General features: G+C 37.6%; 1 protein-coding gene across 2 annotated transcripts in view; it reads left to right on the top strand.

The window, feature by feature from the left end:
- The first annotated feature begins 573 nt into the window (after positions 1-573).
- tspan7 (tetraspanin 7) overlaps positions 574-16,337 on the top strand; it is a 31,890-nt gene continuing 16,126 nt past the window's right edge. Inside the window, exon 1 of one of the 2 annotated variants that reach the window (XM_081385330.1) lies at positions 574-735. In XM_081385330.1, coding sequence (XP_081241456.1) covers positions 655-735 — 81 coding nt within the window. In that variant the 5' untranslated portion in view covers positions 574-654. Of the gene's footprint in view, positions 736-12,781; positions 12,925-16,337 lie in introns of those variants that run through there. The other variant, XM_081385331.1, reaches the window with a different exon arrangement.

Raw genomic sequence — 16,337 nt, 5'->3', positions numbered from 1 at the left:
TTTATTTTATTTTATTTTAGATTTGATATGGTTCCAAACACTATTCAAGCAATATTCATTTTGTAAAATATCTCAGGCTTTAACATATATTGTTACTTAAATATGATATAATTTGTGTGTGATATAATAAATGCTTACAGATTATCATCAGAAAACTCACAGCTTTATTTTCCTTTAAGCCTATAAGCGAAGTCAAGCAAGGACAGACAGAATGGATAAATAAATAAATAAAATACTAATTATATACAGTGCAATCATTACTTAGTTATTATAATTAATACTTTTTTATTTGTAGGCATTTTTGCATATAATGTTTAAAATGACACTATATAAGTTTATTAAATGATTAAAGGCCATTAAAACAAATAAAGGACAGTCAATGAAATGAAAATGTTTTTTTCATAGCTATTTTAATGACGCAAAGGCACCTACCGCATCTTTAGCGCAACTGTCGTCACTGTCATGTGACGTCCAGCAGAGGGCGTCGCGTCTCAAGGGCGGGGATTGAACGTCCCATTCGCTCCCTCTGATTGGCCTGTTGGAGTGGGGCGGGACCTTTGCGGGGTATCTCGCCCTCTGATTGGCCAGGCGGATCTAGAGTGACTGGAGCGCAGCGGCAGCGGAGAATCACAGCAGCACAAACCCACTGCGCTCATGGCATCAAGGAGAATGGAGACCAAACCAGTCATAACCTGCCTCAAAACGCTCCTCATCGTCTATTCCTTCGTGTTCTGGGTGAGTGACCCTCATTCATTAGCGTTTTTCAGCGTTTAATACTCATGCAGCGTGTTATGAAGCATTTGAATGGATTTATGACCATAAGGCGTTTGTTGCATTATTGCGCCACTGGAAAACAAGTGCATCTCCATCATGGCAGGGCTGGACCCCTCTGAGGCCATTAGAAACACGAATATGATTATGTATATATCACTGATTCTGTTCAAGAACAAGATAAACAATCTTCTATTTTTATGCCAGTGATGAAAAACAATATAACATCGCTTGCTTTAATCCGTTTTTAAGACGAAAAATGAGATGTGCATGATGATGTTGGACGTTATTCATATTGAATTCATATTAATGTTCAAATATGGACATTTGCAGAACATTATTCCTTATGAACAGAATATGAATGCCCAAAAATGGACATATACACAGCATTCTGAATTATTAATGTTCAAATATGAGCATAACATGTACATTATTATTATGTACATTATAATTTTTATTTGAATGCCCAAATATGGTCATATGCTGAAATGATTGATCATGAATTGAATTTGAATTCACATTTTAAATTATGAATTGAATATTAATGTCCAAATGTGTGCATCTTCTAGACATTTAACAGGTTTATTAGGGTTGCAGTCTCCTTCATCTCTCTGTCATAAGAGTATGAAGCAAACCTCAGCCTCCTAATCCTCATGGATGAACATGATGCTTTCTGTCTGTGAGTAGCGGTTAACTGTGGCATCATGGCACCGCCCCGTATATCGATGTGTGTGTGATGACTGATCCAACCTCCATTCAGTTTGAGTCCAATATTATCAGCGTTACATAACTTATTAATAAGTTATTAACAAACATTATTGCGTAAAAGAACATAGTTTGAGATGTATACATGAAGTCTGGTCCACCTTTCAGCTTAATCTGGCCAAAAAACGTCCATATTTAGAAAGGAAAAGACTGACATGTGATGCGAATACATTATTAAAAATACATTAATAGACTAACTTTCAAACTTTAAATGCTAGCAATCCTGGAAAATCCAGTGAAATGTGAACAGACTAAGGCTGGGACTTGAAACTTTGATTTATATATTTGAATATATACGTATTTTAGTGTATGTTGAATCTGTTCAGCGTTACATAATGTTTGCTAATGACTAATGCAAGATATTTTAAAGCGTTTTCGTAATAGTTTTGTAGCCTGAAGAAATTATTCGTTAAGAATTAGATAAATGTTCTACGACACCATTTTATTCATTATTGTTTAAAAATATTGAGAAATTGGCCAAATAATTGAACAGATGCTCCATTTGATGCGATTTACTAGTAAATGATGAATTACGCAAAATCGACATGATTAATTTGCAAACCAGCTGGACATCAGATGCCAATATAAAAGTTATGTGATGTGGTACAAAAAAATAACCAAATATACAAGAAATGTGAACGTTTAGGAATTGACAAACTGATCTGAATATTTGATGATTACCTGAGGGAATTTTGCAGAAACTGATTGGCATGCTTTGTCTTTTGCGATATGTTCAAGTTATTAAAGGTATAGTTCACCCAAAAATGTACATTCAGTCATCATTTACTCAGTTGTTCCAAGCCTGTATGAGTTTCTTTCTTCTGTTGAACACAAAAGAAGATATTTTGAAGAATGTTGGAAACCAGACAGTTGACAGTAAACATTTTTCCTACTATGGAAGTCAGTAGCTACCAACATTCTTCAAAATATCTTCTTTTTAGTTCAACAGAAGAAAGAAACTCATACAGGTTTGGAACAACTTGAGGGTGAGTAAATGATAACAGAATTTTCATTTTTGGGTGAACTATCCCTTTAAAATGCACATAGCCGTAATATAAAATAAATTTGAATTACTCATTTTAATGGCGACTCTCATGTATTCTGACAATAATGATGCATAATGGGAAATTGCAGAGAATGAACGTTTTAATTGGACACATTGCGCTCTGTGTGCATCTGATTGTACCTGTATTGCACTGAAGTTGTGTTTCTTCAGATCTCATGTAGGTCGACTCTCGAGTTTGTGTTAGTAGGTAACCGTCTCCATCACATTTCCGTCTCTGTGCTCACTGGAGCTTCAGTAATGCCGTGTCGCACATTCGCCACCAACCAGCGGCTGTTTAGCTCTCTGTCCGTCTGTAATCTCACTTGGCACAGTGATCCGGTGCCTGACCCAAATCCTGGCCAGTTGGACCATAACTCTTAATTACAAAGTAATTATACTGTAGACCTCAGAGTAGTAGACAGCACATTTAATCAAGAATCAAACTAATAGGGGGGAATTCGTGTAACACTAGTAGTTAGTAGTATTTCAGTGCAAACCTTTGTCTTATTTACCAAACGACTCAAAATCCATTTTATCTCTGTGGTAAAGGCACTGAAATATCGTATTGTTTTAAAATAATTAGCTATGTTTCCATACCTAACTCAAAATTGGAATATCGCATCGTCACTTGCTGAGAAAATCGGCGCAAAATATCTGTAATAAAACGTCATAAATGACTGGTGTCTCGCGCAGACGAAATCTTTGTTAGAATGCAATCATGTGAGACACTTCTGGGAGGTCAATATCCCGAACCATTTTGTTGACAAACTTTGCCTCAGGCATTTCATTACGACCAAACCAACGTTTAAGATGCTGTGCGATGTGATTGGTCCACTGGTTAGTCCAGTTATCCAATCACATCCTCTGTTGTCGCTAAATGACTTGAGATTTTGTTGCGCATTGAGGGATTTATTTGGTATATGTGTTTCCATCGCAGTTTATATGCACGGATACTAAAAAATTATCCACCACAGTTCAGCATTTTTAGAATATATGCGCAATTTTGCATTTCCAAATTGCATGTGCATTCAAGCTCAATTTAGCTAGAGACGAATCAGGTGCAAGTAAAGCGAATTTCACCGAAAATGTGATTTTAATACGATAAGTGTTAAAATATTATTATTTATTTGACATACTTTAATCCAAAGCAATTTGTAGTTCATTAAATGTGTATATTTTATCAGCATTTGTTTTCATTCTTTCAAATAATGTTAATGTGGAGTAGTTCTGGACATTTATAAGGACACTAGTAAATGGTTTCTGCGCTATTAACATCACCGAACTGAATTGTGCGCTTGCAGAACAACCAAGCACAAGTTAAAAATGAGCTTTGAAACTGAACGAGCAAGAGAACGGGGGCGTGACTGAAGCGAGATGTGAAGAGAGGGGCAGAAATTAGATAGAGAGCGAGTGAGTGACAAATGAAAATGGAGTCAGTGTCATTTCTCCGGTCTTCCTGTCAGCTGTTCTGGGCCTGTTGGGGTCATTCTGTTCGATGAACGCAGACAGACGGAGCTCTGTGTGTCCTGCTGTCGACCCTCACAAACACATTCACACCCTCTGTTCTCCCAGAGGCAGATGGGAACAGACCTAAAGGACTGGGAAAAGACAGATGACACAGCGCCTGTTGCTTTGAACAAAACAACTAGTGCGTTTCACACCCATCCAGTTCAGATTGTATTTCACGTGTTAACATGCCTCTATTTGAGGAGATAATCTTACACCTTGAGTTAAACAGACGTTTCCTGTGACAAGTCACTTTTCTGTCCTCGTTGAAAGCAAAAATGCTACAAAGTGACTCAGCTAATAATAACATGTTTGATGGTTGTTGCGTTCACGTCATGTTGGTTGCTTGTTTTTCACGTCTTTGCATGCTTAATTACTAGCTTCCAACAAGTAAAAACCAATTATGTCAAACTCATAATTACAAATTTGAACACTGCAAAAAAAAAATGTTTCAACTTAAAAAGTAAGTGTTCATGCTACCCATAAAATTGTATGTTTAGTCAACTCAAATATCCAAGTTGTACAACTTCACATTTCAATTTGACTAAACTTAAAATTTTAAGGCAGCAGGAACACTTACTTTTTTAAGTTGAAACAACCAATTTTTTTACATTGAAAGTCTTGGCATCACATGGCTTCAGCAGTTAACGGTAGTTATTTGGCTAATTCTACATATTTCTGTTTGATATGCCGTTTCTTTATAGCCAGTGTTATGTTTTCTTGGTATAATTAATATGTGGAGTTGGAATCTGGACCAAAGTGATTTTGGTTACACTCTATTTTAAGGTGTCAGCATTACAGTGTAATTATACATTATTAAGTACTGAGTAATAATAATTAACTACATGTACTTACTATAGGGTTAGAGTTAGGAGTGGGGTTTGGTTTGGGTTAATTGCATGTAATTATGCGTAATTTATAGTTATTACCGCAGTAACTACATGTAACGTGTAACAATGACACTGTAAAATAAAGTGTTACCGTGATTTTTGTTGTGGGCGGAGCTTACAATTTACGACAAATTTTGCTTTAAACTACAATGTTTAGCAAACAAAATGTTTTTACTGCTATTTAATGGTGTATGAGAGACGAATCAATTAAGACACCCACAATAAATCGACATCCATTGAGAAATGGTTCATCTTTCATTGTACTTTGATTCGAACAAACGTTTTTCTGTCCGGAAACTATTTTTACGTTTTGTGTAAAAAAAAAAAAAGTATTTAGAATGAAATAAAAGAATGGTTCGTAACAAATTTTTGACAAAATTGCAAGAATAAGATCATCATTAACCAGTTACCAACATTAAAAAAAGAACCAATATATATACTTTTATACAATGCTCTGCATAAAATTAATTTGTTTTTGTTCTTTGAACCATTTGTAATCTTTGGTGTGAACACTGATATAATCTAGAGATGCAGAAGACAACCCCAGATGTCGGTATGTTCCCCATGAAAGAATTCTGGATCTCCAGAGCTGAAATTAGCATCAGGATTGCAGTACATCCGTTCGGTTCATATTTCAATGCAGTCGACATTATTAAAGCTTTGGTTGTAAGTCAACACCTAATACCACCTTTCCCCTGTGTGCGTTTGCCTGCAAAGACCCGATGGGTCAATATGATTGATTAATCATGTAATGTTCTGTAGATTGCGTCAGCTTGGGATGTGACAGTGTGTGTGTAACTGATACACACCTAGAATGGCATGTGTCTATGTGTGATCCCAGAGTTCTCTGCGACTTAAAATAGCTTGCAAGAACATCACAGTGAGCGACGGGAATCCTGTTCTCACTAAACTCTCTCTTGGGAACCGAAGGAACCAGGGACACATTAGAATAGATGGAAAAGTGCCATGTATTGCTGAGTGAAATATAGACGGACACCTAAAAATCGAAGAAACAGCTCGGATTGCATTTAAAGTCCAGAGTCTTCTGTTGCAGCATGACAATAGTGTAATGAAAAACTGTCATCACTGGAGGATAAGAATATTGCTTTTTGCAATATTCAGAATTTGCATCATCAGAAAGTCACAAAATTGTACAGCAGCAATGTTAAGAGTTAGCGTTAGCATGAAGATCAAATAAAACTTGAGCTAGAAAAGCATTGTGATGAGAAGAAACATGCTACAGAAGTCATATTTTCAAATTTACTGCTCAGAAATAGGACAATTTTTGAAGTAGTACATTTACATTTGAAACTTGTGGAAATCTGAAATCTGTTTCTTGGTTTATTCTACATTGGAGTGCTAATGGTAACATTGTCATTATGTTACAAAATAAATAAAGATAAAAACTTAGCAAATATTTAATGTACAGTAAAAAAAAAGCTCCTTGTTGATAATGGTATGGTAGACAAAAATGCTAGCATTTCTTCGCTAATGGTAACGTTGTTATTATGTTTCTTATTGTTACAAAAAAAGATAAACTCAAAGAAAAGCTAAATGTTTAAAGTACATTAAATGATCCTTTTTGTTGATAATCAGACGTTTAAAACAAATATTCTCCAATAACGGTAGCTAGCTACACTATACAAACAATTCTAGTATAGCATAGCAAATTTTAAGCTAACTGTAACATTGTCATTGAGCTGTACAGGCTCCGCCCTCTTCTGGAAGTGGCTCATTTGCATTTAAAGATACACACATGAAAACAGCGTGTTCTGCTTTCACCCAAAAAGGGCTATTTTGGGCATTGTATAAGAAATTTCTGTGTGGTATTTTAGCTGAAACTTCACAGACACATTCTGGGGACACCTGAGACTTACATGATATCTTGTAAAGAGGGGCGTAATAGGTCCCCTTTAATGTTGTTTTGCAATTTAACGGACAGGGCTAGTTAAATCAAAGATTTATAGTAATTGTTGTGGTTGTATCAGTTCGTTTTGAACACATTTGGGTTCAACTACAGTATTTTGTCACCTTTAGTTAGAAGTGTTTATTCTGTCAGAAAGGAAATTATACTGTCAGTACTTAATTATTACTATGGTAATTAAAGGGTGCTATCTGACTTATTTGACCAAAAAGTATAATTGGTGCTTCTGTAATTGGTGTCATTTGGAGATTCTTGAGTTATTTTGCTCTTAGCCAGCGTTATTAGCATTGGCAGGCCTGTTCATTACAAACAGACAATTAAAAACTCGTCTGGTCCAGTTTTCCCAGTGGCCTTTGGTGTTATGGAAATGAGAGCGTTGTTGAATGCTGCAGCGCTGCTGATATATTCTGTCCTCTTAAGTGTGGAGGCGTCGACACTTAGCGCCGATGTTCTGTTTGTTTCTCCTTAAGCTTGTTAATATTTTGTCTTGTGTATTCCTTTCAGTGTTGTCGTTCCCTCTGGAATGCAGAGCTGGAGTGATCAAACCTCTTTATTCAGATTTATTCAGATAAAACTTCACTGTCAAATCTGAAGGAAAACAAACTTGTGTTAAGCGCTTAAAGCAGAACAATCGTAAAAGAGAAAATTGTATTATTTTGACAAACATTGGGATTTGAACTCTGAATTGATGAACGTTTAATTATTAATTATTATTATTAATTATTATTAATATTGTAAGCAAATTATGACCCGTTCTGACCTTGTTTTTATTTATAATAGTTGTCAAATGTACACCTCTTTCACCCAAACGTGAATTAACTAAATAAAATTCCAGTTCTCTTTGCGTTCACATTGTACCTGGGTTTTAAAGTGACTTCTTTTGTCTTAAGACTAAGAGCAGAGTAGACCAGAGTAGACCAGAGCAGAGTAGACCAATCACAACAGACTGGGTTATCTGACCAATCAGAGTAGAGTAGACCAATCACAACAGACTGAGTCATCTGACCAATCAGAGCAGAGTAGACCAATCACAACAGACTGGGTTATCTGACCAATCAGAGTAGAGTAGACCAATCACAACAGACTGAGTCATCTGACCAATCAGAGCAGAGTAGACCAATCACAACAGACTGAGTCATCTGACCAATCAGAGCAGAGTAGACCAATCACAACAGACTGAGTCATCTGACCAATCAGAGCAGAGTAGACCAATCACAACAGACTGGGTTATCTGACCAATCAGAGTAGAGTAGACCAATCACAACAGACTGAGTCATCTGACCAATCAGAGCAGAGTAGACCAATCACAACAGACTGGACCATCTGACCAATCAGAGCAGAGTAGACCAATCACAACAGACTGGGCCAACTGACCAATCAGAGCAGAGTAGACCAATCACACTAGACTGGGCCATCTGACCAATCAGAGAAGAGTAGACCAATCACAACAGACTGGGCCATCTGACCAATCAGAGCAGAGTAGACCAATCACAACAGACTGGGACATCTGACCAATCAGAGCAGAGTAGACCAATCACAACAGACTGGGTCATCTGACCAATCTGAGCAGAGTAGACCAATCACAACAGACTGGGCCAACTGACCAATCAGAGCAGAGTAGACCAATCACAACAGACTGGGCCATCTGACCAATCAGAGTAGAGTAGACCAATCACAACAGACTGGGACATCTGACCAATCAGAGGAGAGTAGACCAATCACAACAGACTGGGCCATCTGACCAATCAGAGCAGAGTAGGCTCTCGGAAAGGGGAGGTTTAGAGAGACTGAATCGTTGAATGAACTGTTTCACACACTGTGAAAAATTAGGTGATGCTGCAATGTATATTATGAGAAAATTAGTGTTTTTTGACCTTGAATGCATGTAAACCTGTTGTAGGAGAACTCCAAAACAAAATTAGGAGCCTTTAATATAGCATAATAGAGTCTCTTTAAATATTAATTTTAATTATATTTATGATTTATTTATATTGGTATATGTTTCTCATACAGTACAGTAGTATTACTTTTCTGTTTTCATTAATTCATGAGTCCTGTAAAGTGATACGGCTCAGCCAGTTAAATCTTCACAGATCCGTAGCCCTTCTCTAAATGACTGGGTTGGTATAATCCAGGCTTGAATCCTATTAAAGGAAGCTTAAGACACTCTTGACTCTCAGCTGACCAGGTGCTCATCCATGATACCCGCTTCACAGGTGAGGAGCATCAGAGGCGCGTTTATATCAGTGCAATACCCCAAATAGACCATATTTCTCTAAAATCAAGAATGAAGAATGTTTCAAACCCCAAAATGGTTCAGGAATCAGTGTATTCCCACGAGTGCATTCAGCCTGTTTCAGACTCCAGTTTGGTAAACATCCAGAACAGAAACACGTTTTTCCGCTGGGATTGGTCTTAAGTGCTAGGAAACAAGATCTCTGCATTTATTATCTGCATCAAACACTCATTGTGGTTTTGTAAACAGTAAGGGAACAAAAGCTAAAAGAGCGTCTGATTATTGCAGTTTCAGATCCTCTTGAGGATGGCATGACCCATCAGAAAGGAAGATTCAACCTCAAATGGAAATGAAATTGAATTGGGGTCTGATTGGTTCTGGGTGAGTTTGTTGGCAAGGAAATTTGATAGAGGATTGCAAAGGCCAAATATTCCCATTGTTGATTCTGTGAGTTACACTCATTAGGTTCAGATATTGATTTATTACCGTGATTAATCTTCAGTTGCCTAAAGTCGTTTAAAAGTGTCTGTGTCCTCCAGTAATATCCTGTTTGGTGTTGTGCTGAGGGCGTTTAATGGTGGATGAGGGATTTTTTTTTTTGGGTTAATCCTTGTCTGGAAGTCTGAACGATAGGCTATGCTTTGATTATGTGTGTGGATGGATGGGAAGTCATAATGTTGCTGCTGACAGTGACAACCAGTAAGAGAAAGCCAACCCAGAAAAGAACATTTCAATTAATCAAAGAATCCTGGAAAGAAATGTATCACGGTTTCCACAAAAATATGAAGCAATATTTTCAGCATTGATAAAATGTTTCTTGAGCTGCAAATCAACATATTAGAAGGATTTCTGAAGGAAAGAAATAAGTGCTTTTTATTAAATGTCCATGTCCAAATGTCAATTAACAACTGATAAAAAAAAAAAGAAAAGTAATTTGGGTAATAAATAAAACCATTTTTTAAAAGAGTATATGAATTGTAATGTCTTTGACTTGCATAATTAAACATCTCCATAAAGTCTCAGTTCAACACTTTGAAAAGACTCTCCGGTCTGCATTCCTGGAATATTCCTAATTAGTTCCCGACTGTGGAATTTCAAGGTGACTGGAATTCCTGTCTTAAGGTCCTGTTATCCTGGAATGACACCGTGAGTAGTTTTACACTGGCCTGTTAATGAAAGAGATGCTATTATTAGCCGCTAGCTTGAGTCGTGGTGCTAGATGCTTGTGTTTGTGATTAGCAGCTTTACGCTCATGGGGAAAGGTTTGCACTGTGTTAGTAGCACAATGCCATCAGGTTTACACGTATAGCACAGGTTTCATTTTTTGTACAGTCATCTTTTTTTGTATTAGCTGTTGTGTTGAGTAACTTTGAGCATGCTAGGATCATCTGAGTTGTTGCCTAGCAGTTAGCATGAATTTTCCGACATATTGAGGCAATGAGAAAGAGTCTGTATTATTTCCTTATCCTGGATTTATTTTAAACTAGATTTTACATTTTACACAGAAAATGTGAGTAATGCTAGCCTGTAAAAAACAATGCTAGTGTGCTATTGCTAAGTTGTGGTTTTTTAGTGCATTGCTATGCATTTGCTAGTGGTTGCTTATTGAACAAAGCCTAAAAGAAACCACCCCACCCCATTATTGTTGTTGTTTGAAGCATACATTAAACAAAATTTTGAGAGATCATTTGCTAATGATGATTTCCTAAATAATATACTAGAAAATATTTAAAATATAATAGCCTATATATATTTAAGTCTGAACTGAATGTAACATTTTCAGACACTTAATCGCATGCTATTTGCAATTAAATGAAATTAGATTAACTTTAGAGTGCTTTTTGACATACTTAAGTAGATCTTTATATAATTTCATAATCACATGCTAGATGCTTGTGTTTGTGATTAGCATGGGTAAATGTTTGCGATGTGTTAGCGGCACATAGCGGCAGATTTACATGTAGCACAGGTTTCATTTTTTGAACAGCAATCTTTTTTTGTTGCTTGTTTGTTTTGCTAACTTATTTGTATTAGCTGTTATGTTGAGTAACTTTGCGTCGGGTCAAAGGTCACTCTTCTGCTGGAACTAGACTTACGTACGTTAAGGGTGAGTAAATTATGGGATCATTTTCATTTTTGGGTGAACTAACCCTTAAAGTGAGTTAATGGAAGTGTAGGCTACTCTTTAAGTACACTTAAGTTACCTTAATTTTTTCTGCAAGTAGTTATTTAAAAAATTACTTTTAAGATTTTAAGTAGGCTATAGACCCCTTTTGCGCCTACATCACGGCGCTAGCTGGAGGCAAAACAAACGGAAAACTGGAGGCGGCCAATACAAACCAGCACAGATTCGGCTACATAATAAGGAGCTTAAATTATTATTTTTATTATTAAAAGTCATCTTGTTGTGTTCTTGGGTGCAACAATCAATGAAAAATGAGTATGCTGTATCTGGAATTTTTATTTCTAGAAAATATTCATATCATTAAAATTGCACCGTAGTGTCACTCTTTACGTTGTCGTCTTGGCGCTGGCTAGGCAGAACTGCGGATCGCACCACACACGTCTTTACATGACCATTCAGCACATAGTTATATTATAGGCATCTAAATATATTTATATGTCCTCAGTTTCTCTTTACCCTCGGTTTCTCTATCGGGTAGGTGTAGAAGTCAGGCCACTCAACCGGAGGTAGCGTTAACGTTAATCCTGTCAGTTCGACCATTGACTGAGCGTGTACGGTCATCTGGTTCCGTCCGTTAAAATTAACTTTTGCAAATAACAATCGGCATCCTGGACAGTGAGTGACCTTGCACATTAAGACAAAATCGGATTTTCTCCAGTCATTGTTATAAAACAAGCTAACAAAACTTGCAAACTAACGTTAGTGAAGCGGCCAGAGGGATCTTTCTGCCTCCAGCTAAGCTCCGCCCACACAAATACGTCACCGTGTTTACCAACTGTAAAAGGGTCTATACAAGTGCACTTTCAATACAATTAAGTGCACTTTTTTCACAATGACCTTGTTTTAAGGATTTTTAGATTTTTTACTCAAACAACCATTATAATTGTTTGTGTTCATAGCACAACAAAGTGACGTGGTGACGTTTGTTACTTAGGGTCATTAGTATTAATGAGATGGCATCGGAAATAGACCGTTTCCCCCATTAGCATTAGCGTTCTCATTTCCCGCACTGTTGAACAGATGCACAGTGGGGGGAAAAAATACTCCAATATTCAGAAAAAAGTTATCTCTTTCTCTTTCTGTTTCCACTTAAATTTTTCACCATTCCTCCGTTTTATCTATCCATGCATCCGTCCGTTGTTTCCAGCTAACTGCCAGAGACAGTCAATTTAGTGTTGGACATATCGTTCTGATTTAAGCCGCCGACAGCCTCTATTTCCCTGTCAGTTGACTCTGTGAATAATGAGATGGACCTTTTAGCCGCGAGACAGTGTCATATAGTCGCTGGCTGTTTCCGCGGACTTTGATCCAACATTTCCCAGAAACGGAGCAGGAGAGAATGAGGCTGAAAGGCCAGCGCCTCTGACAGCTGTAGACGGCCATTAAACCTGCGGCGGGCCGTCTAACCAACGCTCTCAGAACAAACAGCACTTATGGACGAGCCGCAGTGGATCATGATGATGTACGGCACTCTAATGGCCGAGAGAGAGAGAGAGCAATGGAGTGGAAGACAAGGGAAAATTACCACCTCAAACTGAGCCGGCACAGTTCAAGTATGACAACACTCTTAGGAAGAAGGGAAGAAAAACAAGATAGATTATGGTAATATTGTGGGATTTTACTTTATGTGATTGTCAGTCTTTTTGGGTTTAACATATGCACTGAACATATATACGAAACTGCACTATATAGGGAAAGTGGGCGAAAATGAGTGAATTTGATCACAGCTACTAGAGATGCGCGGTTGGCGGTTACAGCCGCGGACTCGGGCGGATTGGGCGGATGACGTGACGAAAAATAATATTTTAATTAAATTCGGGCGGGTGGCGGGCGGTTGAACTAATCAAATGAAAAATATATGTATACATACAATTAGCGGATGGCGGGCGGGTGTGGTTTTGAAAATTGGTCAAAAACGTTGGTGCGGATGGATGGCGGACGGATGATGAGTTTTGTGATGCGGTTGCGGATGAAATAGTAGCCCATCCGCGCATCTCTAACAGCTACTGTGTGCACTGTGTATAAATAAAAGGGGTTTTCAAACATGGTGCCGAAAGTGGTTCACCAAAAATTTTAATGTATGATTTTTTTTTGTTATTTAAAGGTGCTGTATGTATTTTTTTTATTGTAAAGCATAAAAATACCATAATATGTTTGTAGATATTTAAGAAACATGTTAAGTTTACATACTTGTTTTTCTGAAAAGCAATGTTACAGCCAGTTATTCTACTTTGAAATGTGCTTTCTGTGTCAGAATGTCTGTTTTTGTTTTGGTCTGTGTGATCCCGCCCACTGCCAGTTCACCCAATAGTATTTCGACACCCTGGGTTGCCAGTTGGCGGAAAACACTGCGCATAGCGATGGAAGCCAGCAAACAAACCCTCAGAGATAGCAGATTCTACCTAACCTAAAAAAGCCTCGGCATCCATTAGGGATGCATGATATATCGGCCACCATATCGGTATCGGCCGATATCGGTTCATTTTTAATGTTATTGTTATCTGCCTAATAAGAAAATTTGGCAGATATATTAAAGCTGATAAATAATGTATTATTTCCTTCAGCTGAGACACTTCAGATGTGCACTGATCAACATGATGGTTTTGAATTGCTTGAAATATGATTGAAATCACTTTTAAAAAAAAGGAAAATACGGTAATGTGCAACGTGCAGCTCAAGTCTGTCATATCGGCTACATAAAATTATAACGAGAACATCATAATTGTGCGTTTGGGACATGGCTTTTAATGGTGAGACTTTTGTTTTTGTATCAAGCTCTTAAAAATTATTAGAAAAATTGGATTTTAGGTTTATCGGCCAATATATCGGTTATCGGCTTTCAAATACAAAGAATCATCGGTTATCGGTATCGCCCAAAAATTTCATATCAGTGCATCCTTAGCATCCATCTAAATCACTATAAATGGTAGCATATTAAAACGTCGCCTTCCATTGTCAATGCACTCGCTCTTGTTGCGTTTCCTCAATCTGGCAAACCTGTGTGAGCGTCGAGTCTGAGGAGGAGGGGGCGGGGAACCAACTCTTCAATATTTTGAATTTGGACTGCAGTACCCATTTCAACCACTAGCTGTCAATTGTACATACTGCACCTTTAATAAAAGGGATCTTCAAAGGGTCGTAAGTGGTTTACAAAAACTCTTGAAACAACATTTTGAACAAAAAGCTGAGAAAATTGTGTTTTTGTATTGAGTATCGAGTCTATCAACGCCCCCAAAGCTTCACAGTCCTGTACTTCATCCTTTGTCGACATTTCATTCAGTAACGTTTGGCAGTTTTGATCTATATGCTGTTTAATCTTTGATGATCGCATTATTTAACATATGCGTAAGCAATGCTTCTATCTCTTGTTTCTGCTTCTTCTTTGCTTGTGTTTTTAACTGGATGCTCTGTACTTTTTCAGAAGATGCATAATAGCGCCCCCTACCGTTTAACAGTGAAAACACATGGATTGCTGGAGGAAAAGAGTTAATAAAAGGGGGTTTCAAACAGGGTGTCGCAAGGGGTTAACCACGTAGTAATTTTGCAACATTCACTTTTAAATTTATTCAAATTGCAGACACTTTTATCCAAAGCAACTTACGAATGAGGAGAACATGTGATTTAGGCCGTGTGTCCACCAAAGCGTTATTAGCCAGCTGAAAACGCTAGGCGCTCTGCTAAAAACGCTCAGCTGTGGGCGCTTGAGAGCGTTTTGGCAGCGCAGCGTATTTTCAGTTGAGACGGTTGAGACCGAGACACTTGTTATGATACGGAATATCCGCGAAAGTCTTATTAGTATCTCATTTCACACATATTTTGTTTCTGTGTTGATTCTATATTAAAATTTCAATACAATGTAATGTATTTTATCTGGCTCTTGATTTTGTTCCGTTATTCTGCTTGTTGTTGTCATCTGTTGACGTTGTACAAGCAGAATCATGTGGCGGACGCGGTTGGTCGGTGTGGTATTAGTCCCGCCCCTCCTCTACTGTGATTGGACGGTTGGGTAAAAAGTGACAGTGATGAGCGCTGCGTTTTACCAAAAGTTGAACATTCTTCAACTCTCGGCGACCAGTAAAAAACGCCGAACGCTCAGCGCTTCAGCATGAAAAAGACGCTCAGCGCCTCGTTACGCTCATGGCGTTTTAAAAACGCGGCGCTCCCATTGAGAACAATTGAAAAAACACGCCAGCCGCGAGTAAAAACGCTTTGGTGGACACACGGCCTTATAGTGAAAACAATATAGAGGTAATAACATGAGAAGTGCTAGTAATATAGGCTAAACTTTCAAATGTTGTCTAGAATAGTACAAGCTAGAACAAGGAAGATGAAAAAATTTTAATATTTTTAGTACAAAAAGTGTTATTTTAAATTAGAATTAATAGTTTCAATTAGTTTAGTTAATTAAACATTTAGATATATATTGTATATATTTATACAATTTTACTTAGTATTATTTATCTACACGAATGACTAGAAAACAGATAAAATAACAGTTAAGACAGTATTACTGAGAAAAAAAAACTGCAAAAGCGACAATCTGTGGATCTTTTCTCATAGATGGACGTCAGACAGGAAGTGTCCGACTGTGAGCTTTGTTGTTCTGGGGTCTCTCTGTGTTTTTTGTCCCGGACCCCCTGTGCGACCAGATGCTTTTCCCAGCTTGAGCGTACGAGAGAGAAAGTGCCACAGCAGCAAACCCTGCCGTGACATGTGAGAATAGAAGAGAGTCACAGACAGAGCTGATGTGATTGTCATGTCACCTGTTGTTTGGGAGTCGTGCGTGTGCGTGTGTGTGCGTGCGTGTCTAAACTCTCACAGTCTGTTGATAGGGGAAAGAAAAGCATTGTGTATCAGCCAGACATCTAGGAGTCATAAAGAAAGATGTCGGCAGTCGATCACACACTCTTTACAGTAACTAATTTTATTTTTGATTCCATTGATTTTATTTATTTATTCTCTTGTGATTTTATTTTTATTTATTTATGATCTGCTTGTGAATAATTACTTATTAG

Source organism: Scardinius erythrophthalmus, assembly GCF_964197995.2.
Source record: "Scardinius erythrophthalmus genome assembly, chromosome: 14".
Taxonomy (NCBI): domain Eukaryota; kingdom Metazoa; phylum Chordata; class Actinopteri; order Cypriniformes; family Leuciscidae; genus Scardinius; species Scardinius erythrophthalmus.
The sequence above is the reverse complement of the archived record's forward strand: the minus strand, read 5'-3'. Positions and strand labels throughout refer to the sequence as shown.